The sequence below is a fragment of the Cyrtonyx montezumae genome, unplaced genomic scaffold, assembly GCF_038088225.1.
Source record: "Cyrtonyx montezumae isolate F1298 unplaced genomic scaffold, pur_monq_1.0 scaffold_10, whole genome shotgun sequence".
In the NCBI taxonomy this organism is placed as follows: Eukaryota; Metazoa; Chordata; class Aves; order Galliformes; family Odontophoridae; genus Cyrtonyx; species Cyrtonyx montezumae.
In genome coordinates, this window is record NW_027071826.1 from 954,193 (window position 1) to 972,021 (window position 17,829).

General features: G+C 45.9%; 2 protein-coding genes across 2 annotated transcripts; one reads left to right on the forward strand and one right to left on the reverse strand.

Moving 5' to 3' along the window:
* Window positions 1-11,645: 11,645 nt before the first annotated feature.
* Window positions 11,646-15,087, reverse strand: JKAMP (JNK1/MAPK8 associated membrane protein). Its single transcript, XM_065747715.1, has 6 exons — window positions 14,973-15,087; window positions 14,415-14,569; window positions 13,667-13,873; window positions 12,856-13,037; window positions 12,146-12,222; window positions 11,646-11,864 (listed from the first exon to the last, which is right to left on the reverse strand). The coding sequence occupies exons 2-6, from the start codon at window positions 14,474-14,476 to the stop codon at window positions 11,646-11,648; spliced, it is 747 nt and encodes a 248-aa protein (XP_065603787.1). The 5' UTR covers window positions 14,477-14,569; window positions 14,973-15,087.
* Window positions 15,088-15,362: 275 nt separating this feature from the next.
* On the forward strand, window positions 15,363-17,253 carry L3HYPDH (trans-L-3-hydroxyproline dehydratase). The gene is made up of 5 exons (XM_065747339.1): window positions 15,363-15,897; window positions 16,097-16,266; window positions 16,416-16,538; window positions 16,853-16,990; window positions 17,095-17,253. The coding sequence occupies exons 1-5, from the start codon at window positions 15,363-15,365 to the stop codon at window positions 17,218-17,220; spliced, it is 1,092 nt and encodes a 363-aa protein (XP_065603411.1). The 3' UTR covers window positions 17,221-17,253.
* Window positions 17,254-17,829: the final 576 nt, after the last annotated feature.

Below are 17,829 nucleotides of genomic sequence, written 5' to 3' on the forward strand. Positions count from 1 at the left end.
CTTTCAGATTTCCTGTTTGAACCCCTACAAGCTGAGTTAAAAACCCTTACAAAGGAGAGAAGAGGAGTTCTGTGAAACACGGACAAAATTATCATTCGGAACTTTGTTTTAACTACTGTTTTTCTTGGTGGCAGTACTAATCCATTAATGTCTTCATGAAATGAATACTGCCATTAATTAAGAGTGTAATTACTGTAAAGAAACGAGCTGCAGCCAGCATCTGGTCATGCCTCTTGCTTCTGTTGACAGTTATAAATTGCTTATCTTTACTCTCTTGAATACCAGTAGGAGGATTTATGCTAGAGAGCTTATCCATGCTCACATTTAAAGGGCCTAAGTAGTTGTGAGTTGGTGAATGACCACAGACTCGTGGGTTACGGTGAATTTTATAGCCTCATTGTAACACGATGGTTCCTCTGCCCTCATCCTGCTGAATTTTGGAAGCTGTTCAATGTTTTGAATGTCTTTGTTTCTTTCAGAATGTTTGCCCTTCATAGCTCATTCTGCTATTTCATGAAGCCGATGAGTTAAGCAGCTGAGTTCAAGAAAGAATCTGGTCAGTGTAATTTTTCCTTCTCAGTATTTGGCACATTCTCTCATAGCCTGTTCAATTTAGGTTTTGCCTTCTATATAAAAGGACACCCTCTCATATCCTCTCTTCCTTTGTATCAGATTTCTTTCCTGAACCACTTCTTTAGGTCGACTCCTGCTTCTTCCATGACTCAGTTTGTTTAGAAGATAGTCAAAGGAAATCTAACAATATTTAAGAATCTTTTACCGTTATTCTCATCATACCCAAATAAAAGTAATAAAGGGACAGGGGGTTAGAACTGGATGAACTTAAAGGTCCCATCCAACCAAAACCATTCTGTGATTCTATGATTCTAGAAACTCAGATATATTGGCATTAGAAACTACCAAGTTCTCCCCATCAAACGCATGCTCCACCTGCAATTCTACTGCACTCCCACAGTCACAAGCCAGGACCCCATTCATCTGCTTCCTACTTCCTTTCTCTCCCATCTTCCTGCCCCTATCTCCCTCAGTCACAACACATCTTCCCTCCACTTTAATGCTGCATGCTCACCTTCCCAGTGCTCCTTCACGGCCCATCCTTCCCCGTTCTCACTTCATCACTCCTGTAGTTCACACAGTGGAAGTCTCTCCCTCCAGGTGGAGCAAGGCACCGTGTGTCTGTGGGCAGCACGCAGCCTGCAGGTGGTTTCAGACTGATTGGCTTGAATGGGAACATGGAAATGAAGTTCCAGATACAGTCTTGATGTGCCATTTATGTATGTGGGTTCCATATATGAAGTCAAACTCAATTTATTTAAGTTCTCTGGGATTTATTTTTATTTATTTATTTATTTATTAATAAAAAGCACTGTAGCAGCACAGAACATTATTACAAGGTAAAAGGGAGAAAGAATATTCAGCTAACATCTGCACTCCTTATTTGTAGGCTAATGAATATCTACAAAACGCTCAATGCCTGAACAACAAACTTAAATTGGGAAACAAAGCTGTGCACCAAAAGCTTGAGCAAGCACTGGAAGAAGAAAAACACTGGGCCAGAACAAGGGAGGAGATGGAGGCAAAGTAGGTTTTACCTACCAGCTTTGGGATCCAGCTATTTTAATTTTGTCATTTTACTACTAGTGTTTTTTTTACTGCATATTGAGACCATGTTGCTGCCAAAGGATCTAACATCTTTTTTCTTCTGTTAGATTGAGGAGGTTATCTGTTCTGTTTGAATCTCTAGAAAACCTTGTGATGAAGAAGAATAACCTGGAAAAGAAAATTGAACACCTGGAAGACAGCCTATTGTATGTAATCTTTCAATATTAGCAATAGTAAATAATTTCAGTCTTGCTGGTCTGAGGTATTCTAAAGTGGACCATCTGATAAGGAACTTCAAAGGGTTTATGATCTTTACCAGTAGGCTGGAATGAAATTACATACAACAAAGAGGTCAGCTGCCCATTACCCTAATTCAGTGTGCAGCTTCTTATCACCAGATGAGGAATATTCAGATAACAGAGAATGTTGTAGCAGTGCAAAATGTAAAAAATCACCAACACTGGTTTTAGCTGCAAACTCCATACAGTAGTACCAGGTCTTGGACCAAACCATTATCCTTTTGTGGTGGTTTCTGAGAAAATCTGCTCTTAGGTAAAGCTAAGGAAACAAAGATTAGCCTTGTGCACAGAAATGCCCTGAAAAAAACCAACCAACCAAAAAAAAAAACCAACCCCAATCTTTGGGTTGTGTAGTCAGTGGGGGATGGATGGGAGGAGCGTGGTCAAAGCACTGCAGCTCTTTCTGAGCATGTTGCTGGTGGAAGAGATTTTGGATTTCGCTGCCATAGATAAGAACCTGCCCAGATATCCTGCAACAGACCCAGTCTGCCTGTTCACTACAGGACAGGGATGCTGAATTTGTACTCCAATAATGCAGTTCTCTCAAGTAAGAAGGGGTAATTCTGGCAAAGGGAAGAGTTTTTCTTCTCCTCTCCGTTGGAGAATCATCATTGGCAAGAGAAAGTGGAAAGGATCAGCCCCTTATGTCCTCCAAACCTGGCAGAGCCAAATATTTGCATACATTCTGTGTTTTGAGTGCCACCAATTGTCCTCATTCAGCAAAGCTTTTCCTGTGGTGTGGCACCGAAGGGCTGCACTCCTGTGGTTTCCCTGTTCTCTCTCTAAATCCTGCTGAGGAATATTTTGTTAATACACTGTTATCTGGCTTATGGATGTAATTATAGATAAAATGAAAGAAAACATTCACTCATCTCCCTTTTCATGTGAACATGAAAACACACAATGTGTTCATCGTGCTTTGTAAGGGAAGAAGTACATCAGTTGATAAAACCCACCAAAATGGGAAACCCACCAACTTCACATTCGAGAATATAATTTTACTGAGTATGGAATAGAAACAAATCAGATTTTTCATTGTTTTGCAGGAATTATTTAGGACCGCAGTGCACTGCTACTGAAATGTTTGTTCTGTTAGTTTTTGTTTATTCTTCCACAGAATATCCAAGGAAAGTAATGCAAAGGAACTGGCATCTCTAGAGCAAAAACTGAAGGCAGAAAAGAAGATGAGGTAAGATGGGAAAGTGTGTGTATTGTATCCTTAAAAACAAAGCAGTAAATCAATGCATTACTGCCCTTTGTTGCTATTGTATCAGAGATATAAAAGCAAAGACTTCTTAAGTAAGTATCCAGTGATACAAAGGCAATAGAAAAACCTTTCCTCAAATATACCCATGATTTTGCTCTGCCAAGTGGTGAGAATCATTGAACATGTAAGTAGATCTTAGTCATTATGGCAGTAAATATTCTCCAGAATTTCATAAGCTATTTGATATTTACCAGGATACCTACACTTAACAAGAGCTGTGAAACTCTTGCTTTTTATTTTCATTAATTTTAAATTTAATTAACGTCCATTGGTCACTGAACTGAATATTTACATCATAACTTGGTCTCCAAAATGCAATCATGCTCAATCCTGTAGGTTGTTTTTGCTTTTCTCCTCATTAAAATGCCGTTCTAAATTCTTACTCTTTGATAAATAAGAATCTTTTATCTGACTTCCAGTATGCACTTTCATGTCAACAGCTGTTCTTGCATCAGTGCTGTGCTCTGTCCTTCTTGTAGTTTACAAGCCCCAGGGATTTATGAACACAAAATGAGGTCCCTTCTAGCTTTGCAGATAAATTGACCAAATTATTTGGTCCAGACTTTACAGAAGGCTGGTCACATTTAGATTCCTCCTCTGTGTTCAGTACAAAGTCTTAAGTAGAAGCTCATGGGGTATTCTGTGTCTTTCTGAACATCTCTAGATCCTGTCAGCATCCCAGGCTTCTAGCTGAGCCCTTTTGATTGTAGTCGTGAAGTTACAGAAGATATCATAAAATCACAGGGTAGCTTAGGTTAGAGGGGTTAAAGATCATTGAGTTCCAACCCCGTGTGGGTGCCCCCCACCAGCTCAGGCTGTGCAGGGCCTCATCCGTGGCTTTGGGCACCTCTGGGAATGGGCACCCACAGCTCGGGGCAGCAGTGGCAGGGTCCCACCATCCCCTGAGTAAAAAATTTCCTCCTAGCATCCAACCTAATTCCTCCCTCAAAAATATGGATGAATATTCCAAATTCTCAAATTAGACGTGCTCCAAGAATGCTGTGTTCAATAATGTTGTAATTCCCTTCACAGTTTTTCTCCCAATTTCTATTTATTTCTACTTATGATCTGCCACTAGAGTGATGCTTCAGTGGAAGCTACTGTACTTAGCAAAACAAAGGAAACTCTTTTTCTTGGAGGAGGAGAACATAAGCAGCAGAGTGAATGAAAGGATAGAGACTGCTGAGAAAAGGCATGCTGAGCTACTTCTGGAGGTATGTTAAACAGCAGGTATTCTAACTGATGACATTCAGTGCTATGATATGTCCGTGCTGTACATTAAGAGTAAACTGGAAACTCATTAGCCTCCAAGGGCTACTTCATTGTGCGTTGTTAAGTGTGCTATCAGGTCTAAAAATCTCCAGTATCTAAAGACCTTAACTTCTCCATCTTTAGATATATTCAGTAGCCATGTGGGCATAGTCTTGGGCAGCTGGCTGTAGGTGGCCCTGCTTGAGCAGGTGGGATTGGACAGGATGACCTCCAGAGGTCTCTCCCCACATCAACAATTCCATTATCTCTTATCCTCGTTAACAGTTTAAAAGCAATTCTTTGCTCAGCAGATGTGCTTTCAATGCAGATTGCTCTCCTTTTGTTCTGATTGCTTATTTCCTAGTGGTTCAGGTAGGCACTGTGTATTTCAGAAATCACTGTCCTTTGTTTTGTTCTCTTTTATGAGACTGAAGAGCTTGGAAAAGAACTTCTTCAGTCTGAAAACCAAGTCAAAGTGCTGAGTGAAGAAGCAATTAAGAGAAAAAAATATTTACAGGAGTTATAATGAAAAAGATAAAATATCTGGAGGTAAGCTTTGTTTGTGTGTGTGGTTTGATGTTTTGTTGTGTTGTTTTTAATTAACCCTGTATCAATTTCTGGTGGATGAATTGATCCTGTTCCGTACAGAGTTGGCAGTGTTTGCTGCATCACATTGCAGCTATGCTCACTATTTATTTCAAGAAATTTCTCTCTCTTTTTTTTTTCCTCTTATATTGATAGTGGGAACTTTGTTTGTTTAGTGCTCAAAAACTCTTATGAAGGGACCCTAGCATTATTGAGACACTGCAAGTGGTGCACATCCAAACATGTATTCATGCACGTATGGGCATCTCTGTCAGTACAGTGCCACGCAGGGAAGGTTTTTCTCAGAAGAGATGCCTCCCATTTTAAAATAAAAATACAGCATAAATTAAGTCACAAGATGCATCCATTTTAACTGTACCGTGAGCTACCCAATGTGTAACTTGTCACCATTCATTTTTTTTCCACTGTTTTTGGGTAAACAAGCCAGCATTTGTGGAAATATGACAGCTTGATTTTAGACATTGTTCAAATTCTCCTCTGAATTATGGTTGCTGCAAATCTATTGGAGTGATGAGTGGTCTGCAATATATAACTCAAGGCTACTTAGTGCCAGTGTTCATTAAAACACTGATGAGTTTTCTTTCCCAAAGGAAGTAGGACAGAGGAAGACTGTATTCCCATGCACAGCTTTGGGAAATTTCAAGCACTTCTCCAATCTTTGGTATATAGCATGTGCTCTGTCTCCAGGGAAACTCTCTGGCTCTTGGTCAGCAGTCTGATTTGCAATAGGATAAATCAGATGCCAGGACTGTAGGAAGTGTCTATATTTATGACCTTAAGAAGGTATATTTTGAGAAGGCCTTGAGGATCTTCCTCATTTTTCTGGTGGAGAGGTTGTGTATTGGAGATTCAGTTCCCAAAACAGCCCCATTGGGTAAGACACAAAGCTGATCCTCCCAGGAGCCTGTCTTCTGCAGTGGTCAATAGTGCTGCTTGGAAAAGCAGTGTAAGAACAGCCAAATATAGAACGAAGTCAAATATAGAACAAAATAAATAACATAATGACATATCAGAAACTTCTTTGGATGGAGATGGCATGTGCATTAAGTAGCTTTTGATGGAATTTTATGCTATGCTAGACAGCAGAATAGTAATTCTTCTGTTACTAATTAATAATTTTAGTTTACATTTACGTTTATCCTCTATAACAGCCTGCAACATGTAATTCGTATTTACCCATTGTTTACTGCCCAGATAGAATCACAGAATAATGCTCCCAGATGGTTTGAGGGAGGCCTGCTCTCAGCTTGAAGTTAATGTGTCTCTTCTTTAATGGCTCAGGTGGTAGAAGGGAGTGAGTGCTGATCACGTCTGCAGAAGACAAACATGATAAGAGTGGGAGCACCCTCTACAGTGCAGAACTAGAATTCAAAATGTTTTTAACAAATTGCTAAATTAATTCAGGGGAAAAAAATAAAAAGAATTCTTTTGGTTTATTTGTAGGTTTAGGTACAAATCTGTTTCGAGTCCATCGTGGGTGAGGTCTTTAGCTTTAGCAGTGATAAAGAGGACTAAGGCTGGCAAATGAGACTTAAATCAACCAAAAAAAAAGAAAGGTTGAAGAAATGTGCAGATTTTCAAGTTAAAGTAGGTAAATCTAAGAAAAGGTGATAACTGGTGAAAAAAAAAAGATAGTTAGAGATCAAACTTCTCTCCTTGTTCCCTTGTTAAGACAGGGATATATAAAATAACAGGCAACAGAGTAGATTCAACTTAAGAAAAAGTTAAGACCTCAGAAAACACTGACAGCACAAACTGTGAAACCCTGAAATCAGTTGTCTGAGACATGGTGGTATCTCTACCACTGTGGATTTAAGGACAAATCACACATCTGTCATGGATACTTAGGTCTAATTGATTTTGCTATAGAGCAGAGAGAGATGGATGAAGATGAACTCTTGAGATCAATCCCAACATTATTTTCTCTGTTGGTTTTTTTTTTGTTTTTGTTTTTTTTTCTTCGCTCGCTGGTTATGCTGAATTATTTATGCATTAAATGCTGCTTAGGTAGATTATCAATTAATATTTCTTTTCATTAAAGGATGACATCAAAACTTCAGGTGAAAATCTTCTTCAAATAGAACACAAGTTAAACGTGAGCAGGCTGACTTTGGAGGAAACCCAGAAAGAAACAGAAGAGGAGTATGCAGGATACGAAGAGCTGAGGAGATCATTTTTAAGTAAGTGTGAAGCAGTTCCTCCACGTAGTAGGACTTTTACTATTTCTGAAACAGTATGCTGTAGCCCTTTGTCTTCCTGTGGCTCAGGTGAACTATGAGACAAGTTTAAACTGAGCTCTTTGTGACACCAGAATCCACAGACGTAGCTATAGCATAAATATGGAGTATTTTTAAATGCCAGACCAGTCAAACAGCTCGCTTACTGACAGAACCTAGTTCTCTTTATAGCAGCATAACTTTAAAGTTCAGTCGTTCCACTGCCTTAAAAACCCTTTCTCTGCTTTGTAGAAAAGAAAGATGAAGAGTTACAGATCGAAAGAGCCATTCAGAAATCAATCAAGACTACTGGGATGCTCAAGGAGAAAATTGTAAAAGCTCAAATCATACTTCTTCTGTAATATTTCCATCACCAGCTCTACTTTCTAACAGGCACTGTGAGGCTGGGGTTGGGGAAGATTGGCTGGGGCTCAGGGTGTGCCTTCATCTGTGCTGCTGAGCATCTCTCTCTACTCCTTCCCCCTTCCCAGTAAGAGGGTATAGATGCCTGTCTCAGTGTAACTTTGAAATTACTGAACAAAAGGTGCCATGCTGTAAAAAAGCCCTTTCCACTTAATATTTGAGTACAAATCTCCTGTATAAAGATCAGCTGGCAGTGAAGAGTTTGTTATTTATAGCTGGAGCAACGGAAGCAATTGCGTGTCAAGCGTGATGCTGCAGTCAGCCAGCAGGAGCATCAAACTGAGAGGATGAAGTTGCTGGAAAGAGACATCTATGAGATAACAGAAAACTTGACATTGTGAACGCTGAGAACTGCAGATTCAAATTAGTAAGTTCATTGAAGCTTAATAGTGCTCATTCTTAATATGAAGTTATCAGTTCATTTCTCGTTTCAGAGCTAGCCATGGGAATGCTGAAACAAACAGCACAGCACAGGGCTAGCTGTCTTTTAAAGGAATGTGTAAATCTGGCTTTTCTTTAGAGGGAAACAAAGAGGAATATCCAAGTGCTGTGCATCTCCCTAAGGAATATTATCACATATCTGCTGCATTTAGGGAGGGACTGTAGCAAAAGGCCTTCCTGCCATCTGAAGAAGGCTGAGAGGGGAGTGAGATGTCAAGGATGCTGGTGCTCTGGAATATGTGCTTCTGGGCATACTCTGTACACCTTTCAGGCTCTGGGCTATCAGAAGGATCATAAAAGTGGTTTTACTGCCAGGTGCTTTCAGGCTGCCATCCAGACCTGAACCCACATTTGTACAGCCATATGCACGCAGCTTCAGTGCACTGCTGGTGCCTGCCAACAGAGAGCTCCACTGCTGCAGGCAGGGAATGTGTGTCTGCTAGCACTGCAGATGCTAGGTACTAGCTACTCCACAGCTCCTCATGGGCATTTTATCCTCGTGGACTTCAGCTTCCCTTGGCAGCAGGGAGGGAGTTGGTGTTTGATGATTTTTAAGGTCCTTTCCAACCTAAGCCATTCTGTAATCCTATCCTACGATCCTGGTTTGAGGAAGAGAGGAAGGAAGATTTTCTGTTTGGATGTGCTGTTGTGGCTGTTCTCAGTGCCCCACCCTGTTTTACTCAGTACCATGGATGTGGCTGTGCTATGTTCATTTTGGTAACTGTTAAGATTTGTTTAGCAAGATGAAATGGACGCTGTTGTCGAAAGAAAGCTCATCCAGAGGACTGCAGTTAACCTTTGCATTTCAAAACTCAGCTTCTTCTATATTAGGAAGCAATTCTTTGCTGTGAGGGTGTTGAGACACTGGAACAGGTTGCCCTGTGAGGCTGTGGATGCTCCCTCCATGGAGGCACTGAAGGCCAGGCTGGATGGGGCTGTGAGCAGGCTGCTCTGCAGGGAGCTGTCCCTGCCTACAGCAGGGGGCTGGAACTGCATGATCCTAAAGGTCCCTTCCAACCCAAACCATGCTGTGATTCTACAATTCTTCTTGCTGGTATCTTTAGGAACGTTGACACTGCTTGAAAGTTACTTAGAAAAGCTGCAAACCATGAGGAGTATTCAGTCATGTTTATTTTCCTCTGACAGCACAACGCACAGATGAAAGAAATCTTTGCAATGAATTCTGAAGCAGGAGGCCACCAGTCAGCCACAGTGAAAATTCAGAAGGACCTGGCAGTGCTCTGTGGTAATGCAGTATCTACAACTTCAAAACTAGAAGTGTTAGGCTTAGGAACATCTTTCAGTCCTTGTTTCTTCTTCCAAGATCAACCTACCATAGTTTAAGTGTTGACTCTGTTGTAGGTTTTCTCCTGGAGGGATGGTCAGAGGACAGCTCTATTCAGAAGGTGAAGTTTGATTCTGTATCATAAGTACTTCACTTGTGATGAAAAATAATGCTTCATATTGCAAATAGGGCACTGCCATTCTTTTATTTCGGGGCACAGAGCTTAGCCTGTGTTTTCCAATGGTATATATGCTTTCCCAGGTATTGATCCTTTTGCTCAACCTTAAACCCCGCCATCTCTCTTTATCTGCCAACATTCTTACTGTCCTCCATTCAGATCATCAGCCTCGGCATATTTTTTCCAGTTGGGAATGTCCTTCATTTTCATTAGGAATTAATCCAAACTGTAAGAAAAATTATTTATTTATTATATATCCCATCAGAAAGGAAAACTTTCCTGTTTTTAAAGAAAGGGTTGGGTCATCAATAGAAATCCTCCTGCAGAGCTGTTACTGTGGGAAAAGGACGAGAAAAGGCTTTCTCTGCAGAATTCTGAGGGAAAGAAAAGGAGTTTTACCACGTGTCATTGCAGGAATTTCTGGAGAACGAGCAGGAAATTCTGAGCGGGGTGACAGCCCTACTAAGAAAAATTCAGCATCGAGAGGAAAAGATCGGTGGCGTTCACAGCAGGCTGCAGCAGAGCCTGGAGGGACTGCATTCCCTGTGTGAAAGAAAATCTCAAATGGATGACGACGGTCAGATACACCACGACTCTCCCTCCCCAGTTTTTTTTTTCAGTCCCTGAGGAGTTCTGCTCAGTTCGTTCATCCTTGGCAGCCTGTGGTGAAGCAGCTGTGTTAGGTCCCCCTCCTGCAGGTTTAGGCTTAGTGCTGAGGCTGGTTTATTAGAACTAGGAGCAGCCTGGGTGTTAGGAGCATCTTCAATCTCCACTTTTTAAAGGCTTTTGGTAACAGCAGCAATGGAATTGTACAATAGTCTGAGATCACTCACCCTTCCAGACTGCTATGTTTGCATTTCCACAAAGGACAAATAAAACTGACAGCCCCCAGCTTGCTGTCACAGCTAGCACTGTAGGGCTACGTGGTTGATTAATGTGCACGGTGTCTAGGATTTTCCTGGTGGGCAATCTCTACTGCTGCTTCCACTTGAATGCCATGCCATGGTGCTGCGCAGCAGGAGCTGTTGAGGTGGTTATAGTACACTGGGGTCTTAGATGCACACAGGCCCAACCACTTGTTTCAGTTCCTCTTTTTCACTCCAATCCTATAGCTTTCTGCTTTCCTTCTTGGTTCACAGGGACCTTGTTTGTAATGAGTCACAGCTTTGGTTGCTGAATGACCATTGCCTTGTTACAGAAAGTGGTTTCTAATTGTGTGGTAGAGCTGAAAGCCTGTGCTGTTTGGGCTGCTTTGAAATTGTTGGGTCTGGGCTATAAGAGGGAATTTCTAGAGGAAGGGAATGTCTCAAGAAGGAAGCCAGGCAGAGGGGGAAGGATGGTGAATGTACAGCAGAAGAGCTCCCTGCTTCAGCTGAAGGCCAATGGCCTTCTGGGCAGAACGTGCAGAGCAGGTTTCTCATAATATGTGAAACCCATACCTGGAAACAAACGTACAGAAACACGGACAGTTCTCAGCACTGCACCTTTGCAAAAGGCTTTTCCTGCCTCTTGCTGCCCTGTCACTTTCCTACAGAATGTATACTGTGTTTCTGTGTCTGCAAATGGCAATTTGGAGCAGCACAGAGAACATAAACTCCAGAACCTCACACTGCCTTTCCTCTCCTTCTAGAATCAGATGCAGCGAAGAACAATTGAAGAAATGCTCGAGATAGTTTTTGAAAGACAGAAGCCAGGACATGGGATGAGAAAACCAATGCTATCTTTTAATCAAGCATTGCTCAGTGAAATTCTGTTCCAAACCAGGCTGTCTTGTTTTCTTTAAGAACCACCTAAAATACTGGATTGGAAAATAAATACAAGCAAAATACTGTACTAGAATGTGTCTGAGGCTTTTATGCAGGTTCACAATGATAAATACAGAATTCCCTTTCATCTATACTAGAAACTGTACTCTTCATTTAGCAGAGGTTTCCAGTACTACGCAGTCTCATTCAGAACTGGTACAAAGCCTTGCACACACGTAACTTCTGGTAAAACAGAAGCTTTCACAATGCTTAATAAGCACTCAACCTGTTTGATGTGATGGCACAAAATCCTTCTAATGTCCATTTCCACCTTCTGAGAGTATGCGTGATGGCTCGGTGTACTTTGCTGTCATCAAATAGAAGATGGCAGGTGCAGGTACCAAGGCAAGCAATGGGAGGTCCTGCTCAAGCTTGTCCAGTTTGGGAATGGAGATGATTCCATAGGCATGAAGCAACCAGTGGCTGAAGAGGACAACAAGCCTTTTCTTCCTGACAAGAAGATCCCTGAAAGACTGAAAAACACACAACATTCTGTTAGTGTGATGTACATGGTATTAAGACACGTCACAGGCTGCACACAGGGACACTGCATGGAGCCTCCTGCACTGAAGCCCTCTCAGCACGCAGCAGTTTCTCAGTACACCACAAGAGGGAACTCTCATAGTCACCTCTTCCAACTAAGAGGAGTCAAAGGAAGAAACTTATAACACACTACTGAGAAAATCCAAGAGAGAGTAGTCCCTGATCCCTCAAGTATTTTATGAGTATCCATATATGAAACACGTTTCCCTACCTCCACTTCAGAAGCAGACAAGTACACAGCCAGTGTAACCAGAGACAACACCAGTATGATGTATGGAAAGGCGTAATCTAAAGGCAAACATTAACCAGTTAGTTTAGTGGGAGGAAAAAAAGCAACGTTACACATTTCAGCAGAGATTCTTCCATGGCTGCAGAGTGCACTAAGCTCACCAGTTACCATCACATCCCACACCTACAGCAACAGGGATCAGCCAGACACAACTACTTGGTGTTTCCACCCCAGATTTTCAAATTCAACTTCTGTCAAATGCAGTTCCTGTACACACAAACCACTAACTGGAAAAGGAAGGCAGAGAGAAAAGCAGTCAGGCTCAGTGGGGATTTTAGTTACACCGTCCCCCTCTTTGTGATAAGTACACCTGGAGCTAAACCAACGAGTAGCTGAGCTCCACAAACTTCCTTATACTTAAATACACTTCTCAAGTTGCCTGCGTCCTCACTCTGAATCAACTTCCTCTCATGCCCCACTCTAAACCTGTTTTGATAAAGTGACAGCCTCTAGCAGCACAAGCAGAAGACGAAGCTTTGTGCTGGAGTGCTGACAAGGAACTTGTTCACAAAAACCTTAAGCAATACCCTCACCGTGAAGCAAAAAAGCGTTGTGCTCCTCCCCTCACTGCCACACATCATTTGTTAGTGTGCTCACAGGTAGGTTCTTAGTGTTAAGAGGAAAGAACTCACAGAGCAGGCCTCCTCCAACTGCCTGGAGCACGGTGAGGACTGGGAAGAAGTAAAGTGCTGCATAGATGCTCTTAAATCGATCGGACTTTCCTAAGCCACAGGCAACTTTCTTAACCAGAAAAGGTCGAAGTAGCATCATGAGCACAAGGCAGAAGGCGTAGTATATGAACACGATCGTGTACCTGCAAATAACAGAGAAATCCCTTAAAACATACAGTCTTGTTTGTCCTGCACTCAACCCAGAACCAGGAGGTTTGCTGAAGTCATTCAGATGTGCAGCTGTCAGGAGGGAGATACAGACACAAAACAATGGAGTGATTTTTTCCTATGGGAAATGGTCAAGATGCAGCAAACAGGAATAAAAAAGGAAGTCTTACAATGCTTCATAGAGGAATATTCTAGAATACGCCACCTTCGTGGTGTTTCTGTCCTGCTTTGCAGGGGGGTTGGACTCAGGATCTTTGGAAGTCCCTTCCAACCCCTACAGTTCTGTAACTCCTTGGTGACAAGAAGGAAAAATGCTCTCTGGAATACTTATCAGTCACGTTTCCCTGCTGCATGCTGAGGATGTAAGCAAGAAGAAAACACAGGAACGGAGACTTTATCCTCACCAGTTCAGAAAGTCGTTAGGTGTTCTGTGTTTGAGACAAAGAACAGCTCAGTACACGAAAAGAGCTGAGGAGATTTGATACTCACGGGTCCGAGCTGAGTACATAAGAACGTGTTCTACAGCTCTGAGGAGAGGCACTGCCAGAAACAAACACGTACAAAAGGAGGTGACAGCTCTGAGTACAGAAGCACTTATACTCACAAGGGATAGACTGCTTCATGAGTGCAGTGCACTGTAGTGATGTAATCAGGACTTGGGTTGTAGAGCATCGTATACCAGTCTGAAAGCTTCTTCACCTTGCAGGAACGGATGTGCAGAGAGCCAGCGGGGTCACTCACCAGCAGGGTAACAATTGCTGCAATGCTGCACTCAAACAAGGCAGTGATGTGCTGCAGCAGTGCACTGGAACTGCAGAAGAGAAAGGCATTTACCACCACTGTGCTACCACTGAAGTAAATCGAAATACTGACAGTAAAGCGAAAGTCCAAAGAGGACAGAACCTTCTGCAGTTATGATTTACTGTGACCAAGGCTAGGACAAAGCTGTTTGAATACGTAAATATAAAATATGAAGTAATTTAAGCGGAATGTTAAAATTTATTTTCCATATCTTGAATGATTCAGCATATAAAATATCTGGAAATCATTCCAGCTTCTAAAATGAATGCCTGCTTTAGTAGGGACAGAATAAAATACTATCAAGCCATCACAAGGAGGTTTAGGTAGGCGACCTAATGGAGGAATGATGCAAGCAGGAGCTGCCTTCCAGGAAGGCACAGGCAGTCGCTTTCAATTGGAAACACCAGAAGCCAATATCCACGGTCAACATAAAGCACTGCTCTCCTCATTGCATCCAATACTCCACAGAGCTGAACTACTTCCTGCTGGAACAGCACAGCTCACAGTTACAGGATTTTAATTAACACGACTGAAGGAGGGGGTACACTGACCTCTTTTTGCCCGAATACCACTCAATAAAGAACCAGTGCAGAACGAGGGGCAGCATGGCCATGAAGCCGAGGTACAGCCAGTCATAGCGGCCCGGGGACCCCACGCACTCCCTGCAGATTTTGTTGTCATCAGTTCGCTGACCTCTGGGGCACACCTACAGAAAGCAGGAGATGGAGTCAGAGCCACTGCGAGCCCTTCACAAACCATTCGGGCTGTTCAGCCTGGAGAAGGCTGCAGGGAGACCCAAGGGCGGCCTTTCAGGATTGGGAGGCTGCAAGAAAGAAGGGGGCAGACTCTTCAGCAGGGCTTGTTGTGCTAGGACAAGGGGAAGCGGTTTTGGATCAGAAGAAGCGAGATTTAGACTGCATATAACGAATAAGAACATAAAGCCGAAAGCGTGAACAGGACGGAACGTTTATCAGGTTTAGAGAGAGATAAGCAGCAGCCTCAGCGATCTGTCAGCGCGCTCGCCAAGCTCTCCCCGTCCCTCGCCTCCGGGCGCACAAAGCTCGGGATGAGTGACGCGGGCCGGGCCGGAGCGGCGCCGCAGCACTTACCCCGCAGTCCCCGTAGAACTCCACGGAGCCGTTGACAGCCAGGACAACCCTGCCGCAGTACAGCCCCAGGCAGGCGGGCTGGATGTCGACAACTGCGGCGAGAGAGCAGAGCTCCGTTACCGCGACGCTCCACCCCGACCCCCGCCGCCGTTCCCGCCCCGCCGTTCCCTACCGGAGCGGCCCATCACGGCCGCGGCGGCTGCGGCCACTTCCGCTTACGTCACTTCCTCTTCCGGCGGGAGGACGACGCCTCACCCCCATTGGGCGGGGCGCTCCGACTGGAAGGCGGGAGATCGCGCTAGGGGGCGGGGCTACGGCCAGGGGGCGGGGCTACGGCCAGGGGGCGGGGCCAGAGTCCCGCGCTGTCCCCGCCGCTCCGAGTCGCGGGCGATGGCGGCTGCGGGCGGCGGCGGTGACGCGGAGTGCCGGTGGCTGCCGCCCCGCTCGCTCACGGAGCCGACGCTGCACGCCGTGGAGATGCACACGGGAGGCGAACCGCTGCGTGTCATCCCTCGGTTGGAGGCGATGGAAGAGGCGGCGGCGGCCGGGCTGTCGCTGCTGGCGCTGCGGCGGCGCATGGCGGCCGCGCAGGACCACGTGCGGAGGGCACTGATGAACGAGCCGCGGGGACACGGCGGCATGTACGGGGCCGTGGTGGTGCGCGGCGGGGCGGCCGCCGACGGGGCCGACCTGGCGGTGCTCTTCCTGCACGGCTCCGGGTACAGTGCCATGTGCGGCCACGCCGTGCTGGCCCTCGGCCGCTTCGCCCTGGACTTCGGGCTGGTGGCGGCCCCGCAGTGCCCCGAGGCTGCCGTTCGCCTGCGCTGCCCCTGCGGCCCCGTCACCGCCTTCGTGCCCTGGGATGGACGCCGCAGCGGGAACCCTGTCCGCTTCCACAGCGTGCCCGCCTTCGCTGCTGCCACCGGTGGGGCCCGGGAGGGTGGGACCGCGTCCTGTGGGAGCCGGGTGGGACGTGCCGGGGTGCTGGGCGAAGCTCTCTGCAGTTCCCATACCCCCCGGAGATGGTATACGGCGTTGGGTGCTGCGTTTGGGTGTGGGAGAGCTCGCTGTGTCAGCTGGGTACTGTGTCCCCTCCTCACTGCTGTCTCTCTTTCCCCACTCAGATGTCACCATTGACGTCCCAGGTCATGGCAAGGTGGTGGTTGACATCAGCTACGGTGGCACTTTCTATGCCTTTCTCAGCGCTGAGCAGCTGGGCCTCGACGTGTGCTCCTCGCAGACCAGAGACCTCGTCAGCGCAGCCAGCGCGGTGACGGAGGCAGTGAAGGAGCAGGTGTGGGCCCCCGTGCCTTCCCTGTGGGGTCATGGGGGCTGAGACCCTTTGTTGCCCGCGGTGCTCACATCCCCAGGCTGAAGGTGCTGTGGTTGCTGCTGGTGGCCCGAGTGCTCCGCCTGTTGCTAACGTTCTCTGTGCTCTCCCAGTTCAAGCTGCACCACCCCGAGAGCGAAGACCTGGCTTTCATCTATGGCACCATTCTGACGGATGGGAAGGATGCCTTCAGTGAGGAGCCCACCACCAACATCTGTGTGTTTGCGGATGAACAGGTACAGAAAGGGCTGTTCTGGGATCCTGGAGCCACAGAATGTCCTGAATTGGAGGGGACCCGGAAGGATCGCTGAGTCCAAGCCCACCTCTTTCCCTTCGTACCTCAGACCTGCTTATTGTATGGTTGGACTTGATGATCTCACAGGTCTTTTCCAAGCTAAACGATTCCGTGATTCTCCTTTTTCCCACTTGTGATGCTGTCCGAACCCCAAGGCTAGGAGCACTTCCCGCAGACAGAATTCAGGAGAGGAATATTCTTTTCTATTTTAAAACAAGGATAGTAGGGCTGGCTCGTGTTCTCTTCTGACCGTAGGTGGACCGCAGCCCGACAGGCTCAGGTGTGACAGCTCGCATTGCCCTGCAGTACCACAAGGGCCTCATCCAGCTGAACCAGAGCAGGACCTTTCGGAGCAGCACCACGGGGTCCTTGTTCACGGGGAAGGCGGTGAAGGCAAGCGGGCTGCGCTGGAGCTTCTCTCTGTTGAGGAGTGCTGGGAAAGTGTTCTTGCTTTCCCGCAAGCCTCAGGCATCACTCAGTGCGTCTCTGTCCTTCAGGAAGCCAAGCTCGGGGACTACAACGCTGTCGTGGTGGAAGTCTCAGGAGAAGCCTTTTACACTGGCACGGCCACCTTCACTTTGGAAGAGGAGGACCCGCTGAAGTACGGGTTTTCCTTCAAGTGATGTGGGCCACTGGGCCGTGGCAGTCCCTGATGCTCCTCCCCACGGCTTGGCACAGCGTGTGGAGCAGCAGGAGCAGCCCCGGCTGCTGCCATAACAGCTGCTGCTGTGCTTTGGGACGGCAGGTGCTCCTCTGCGGTGGTTGCTGGGAGCTCGCTTTGGAGAGCTGGCTTCAGCTTGATGTGCCTTATTTACCTTTGCGAATTATTCCTTTCAAAGCCAGATTCCTATTAAATGCCGGCTGAAAACACTGCCTCCCTTCTCTTGTTTTCGCTCCCAGAGCTCATTTCCAGGGTTCTGCCATGTGTGACAGGGGCAGGACTGCTGGCAGCCCCGGTGCCCTGCCTCACATCCTCACGTCCGTGCTTTGTTCCCCCTCCTGCATCCCAGGGCTGGGTGCGGGTGCTGCTGTGTGTCCTCATCACACTGCTCCCCAGACCCTCCTCTCTCGCTTCTGTGGACCAACTTTGGGTTAACTTTCAGCAGTGGTAACCGAGCTGGAAGGCTGGAGCCGCTCTGACCTTTGATTGCAAACTCATTTCTCTGCGATTCTGCCCGGGGCAGCAGTGCAGAGCTTTGGGGGGGTTATGGTTTCCCCCGCTCCCCTGCACA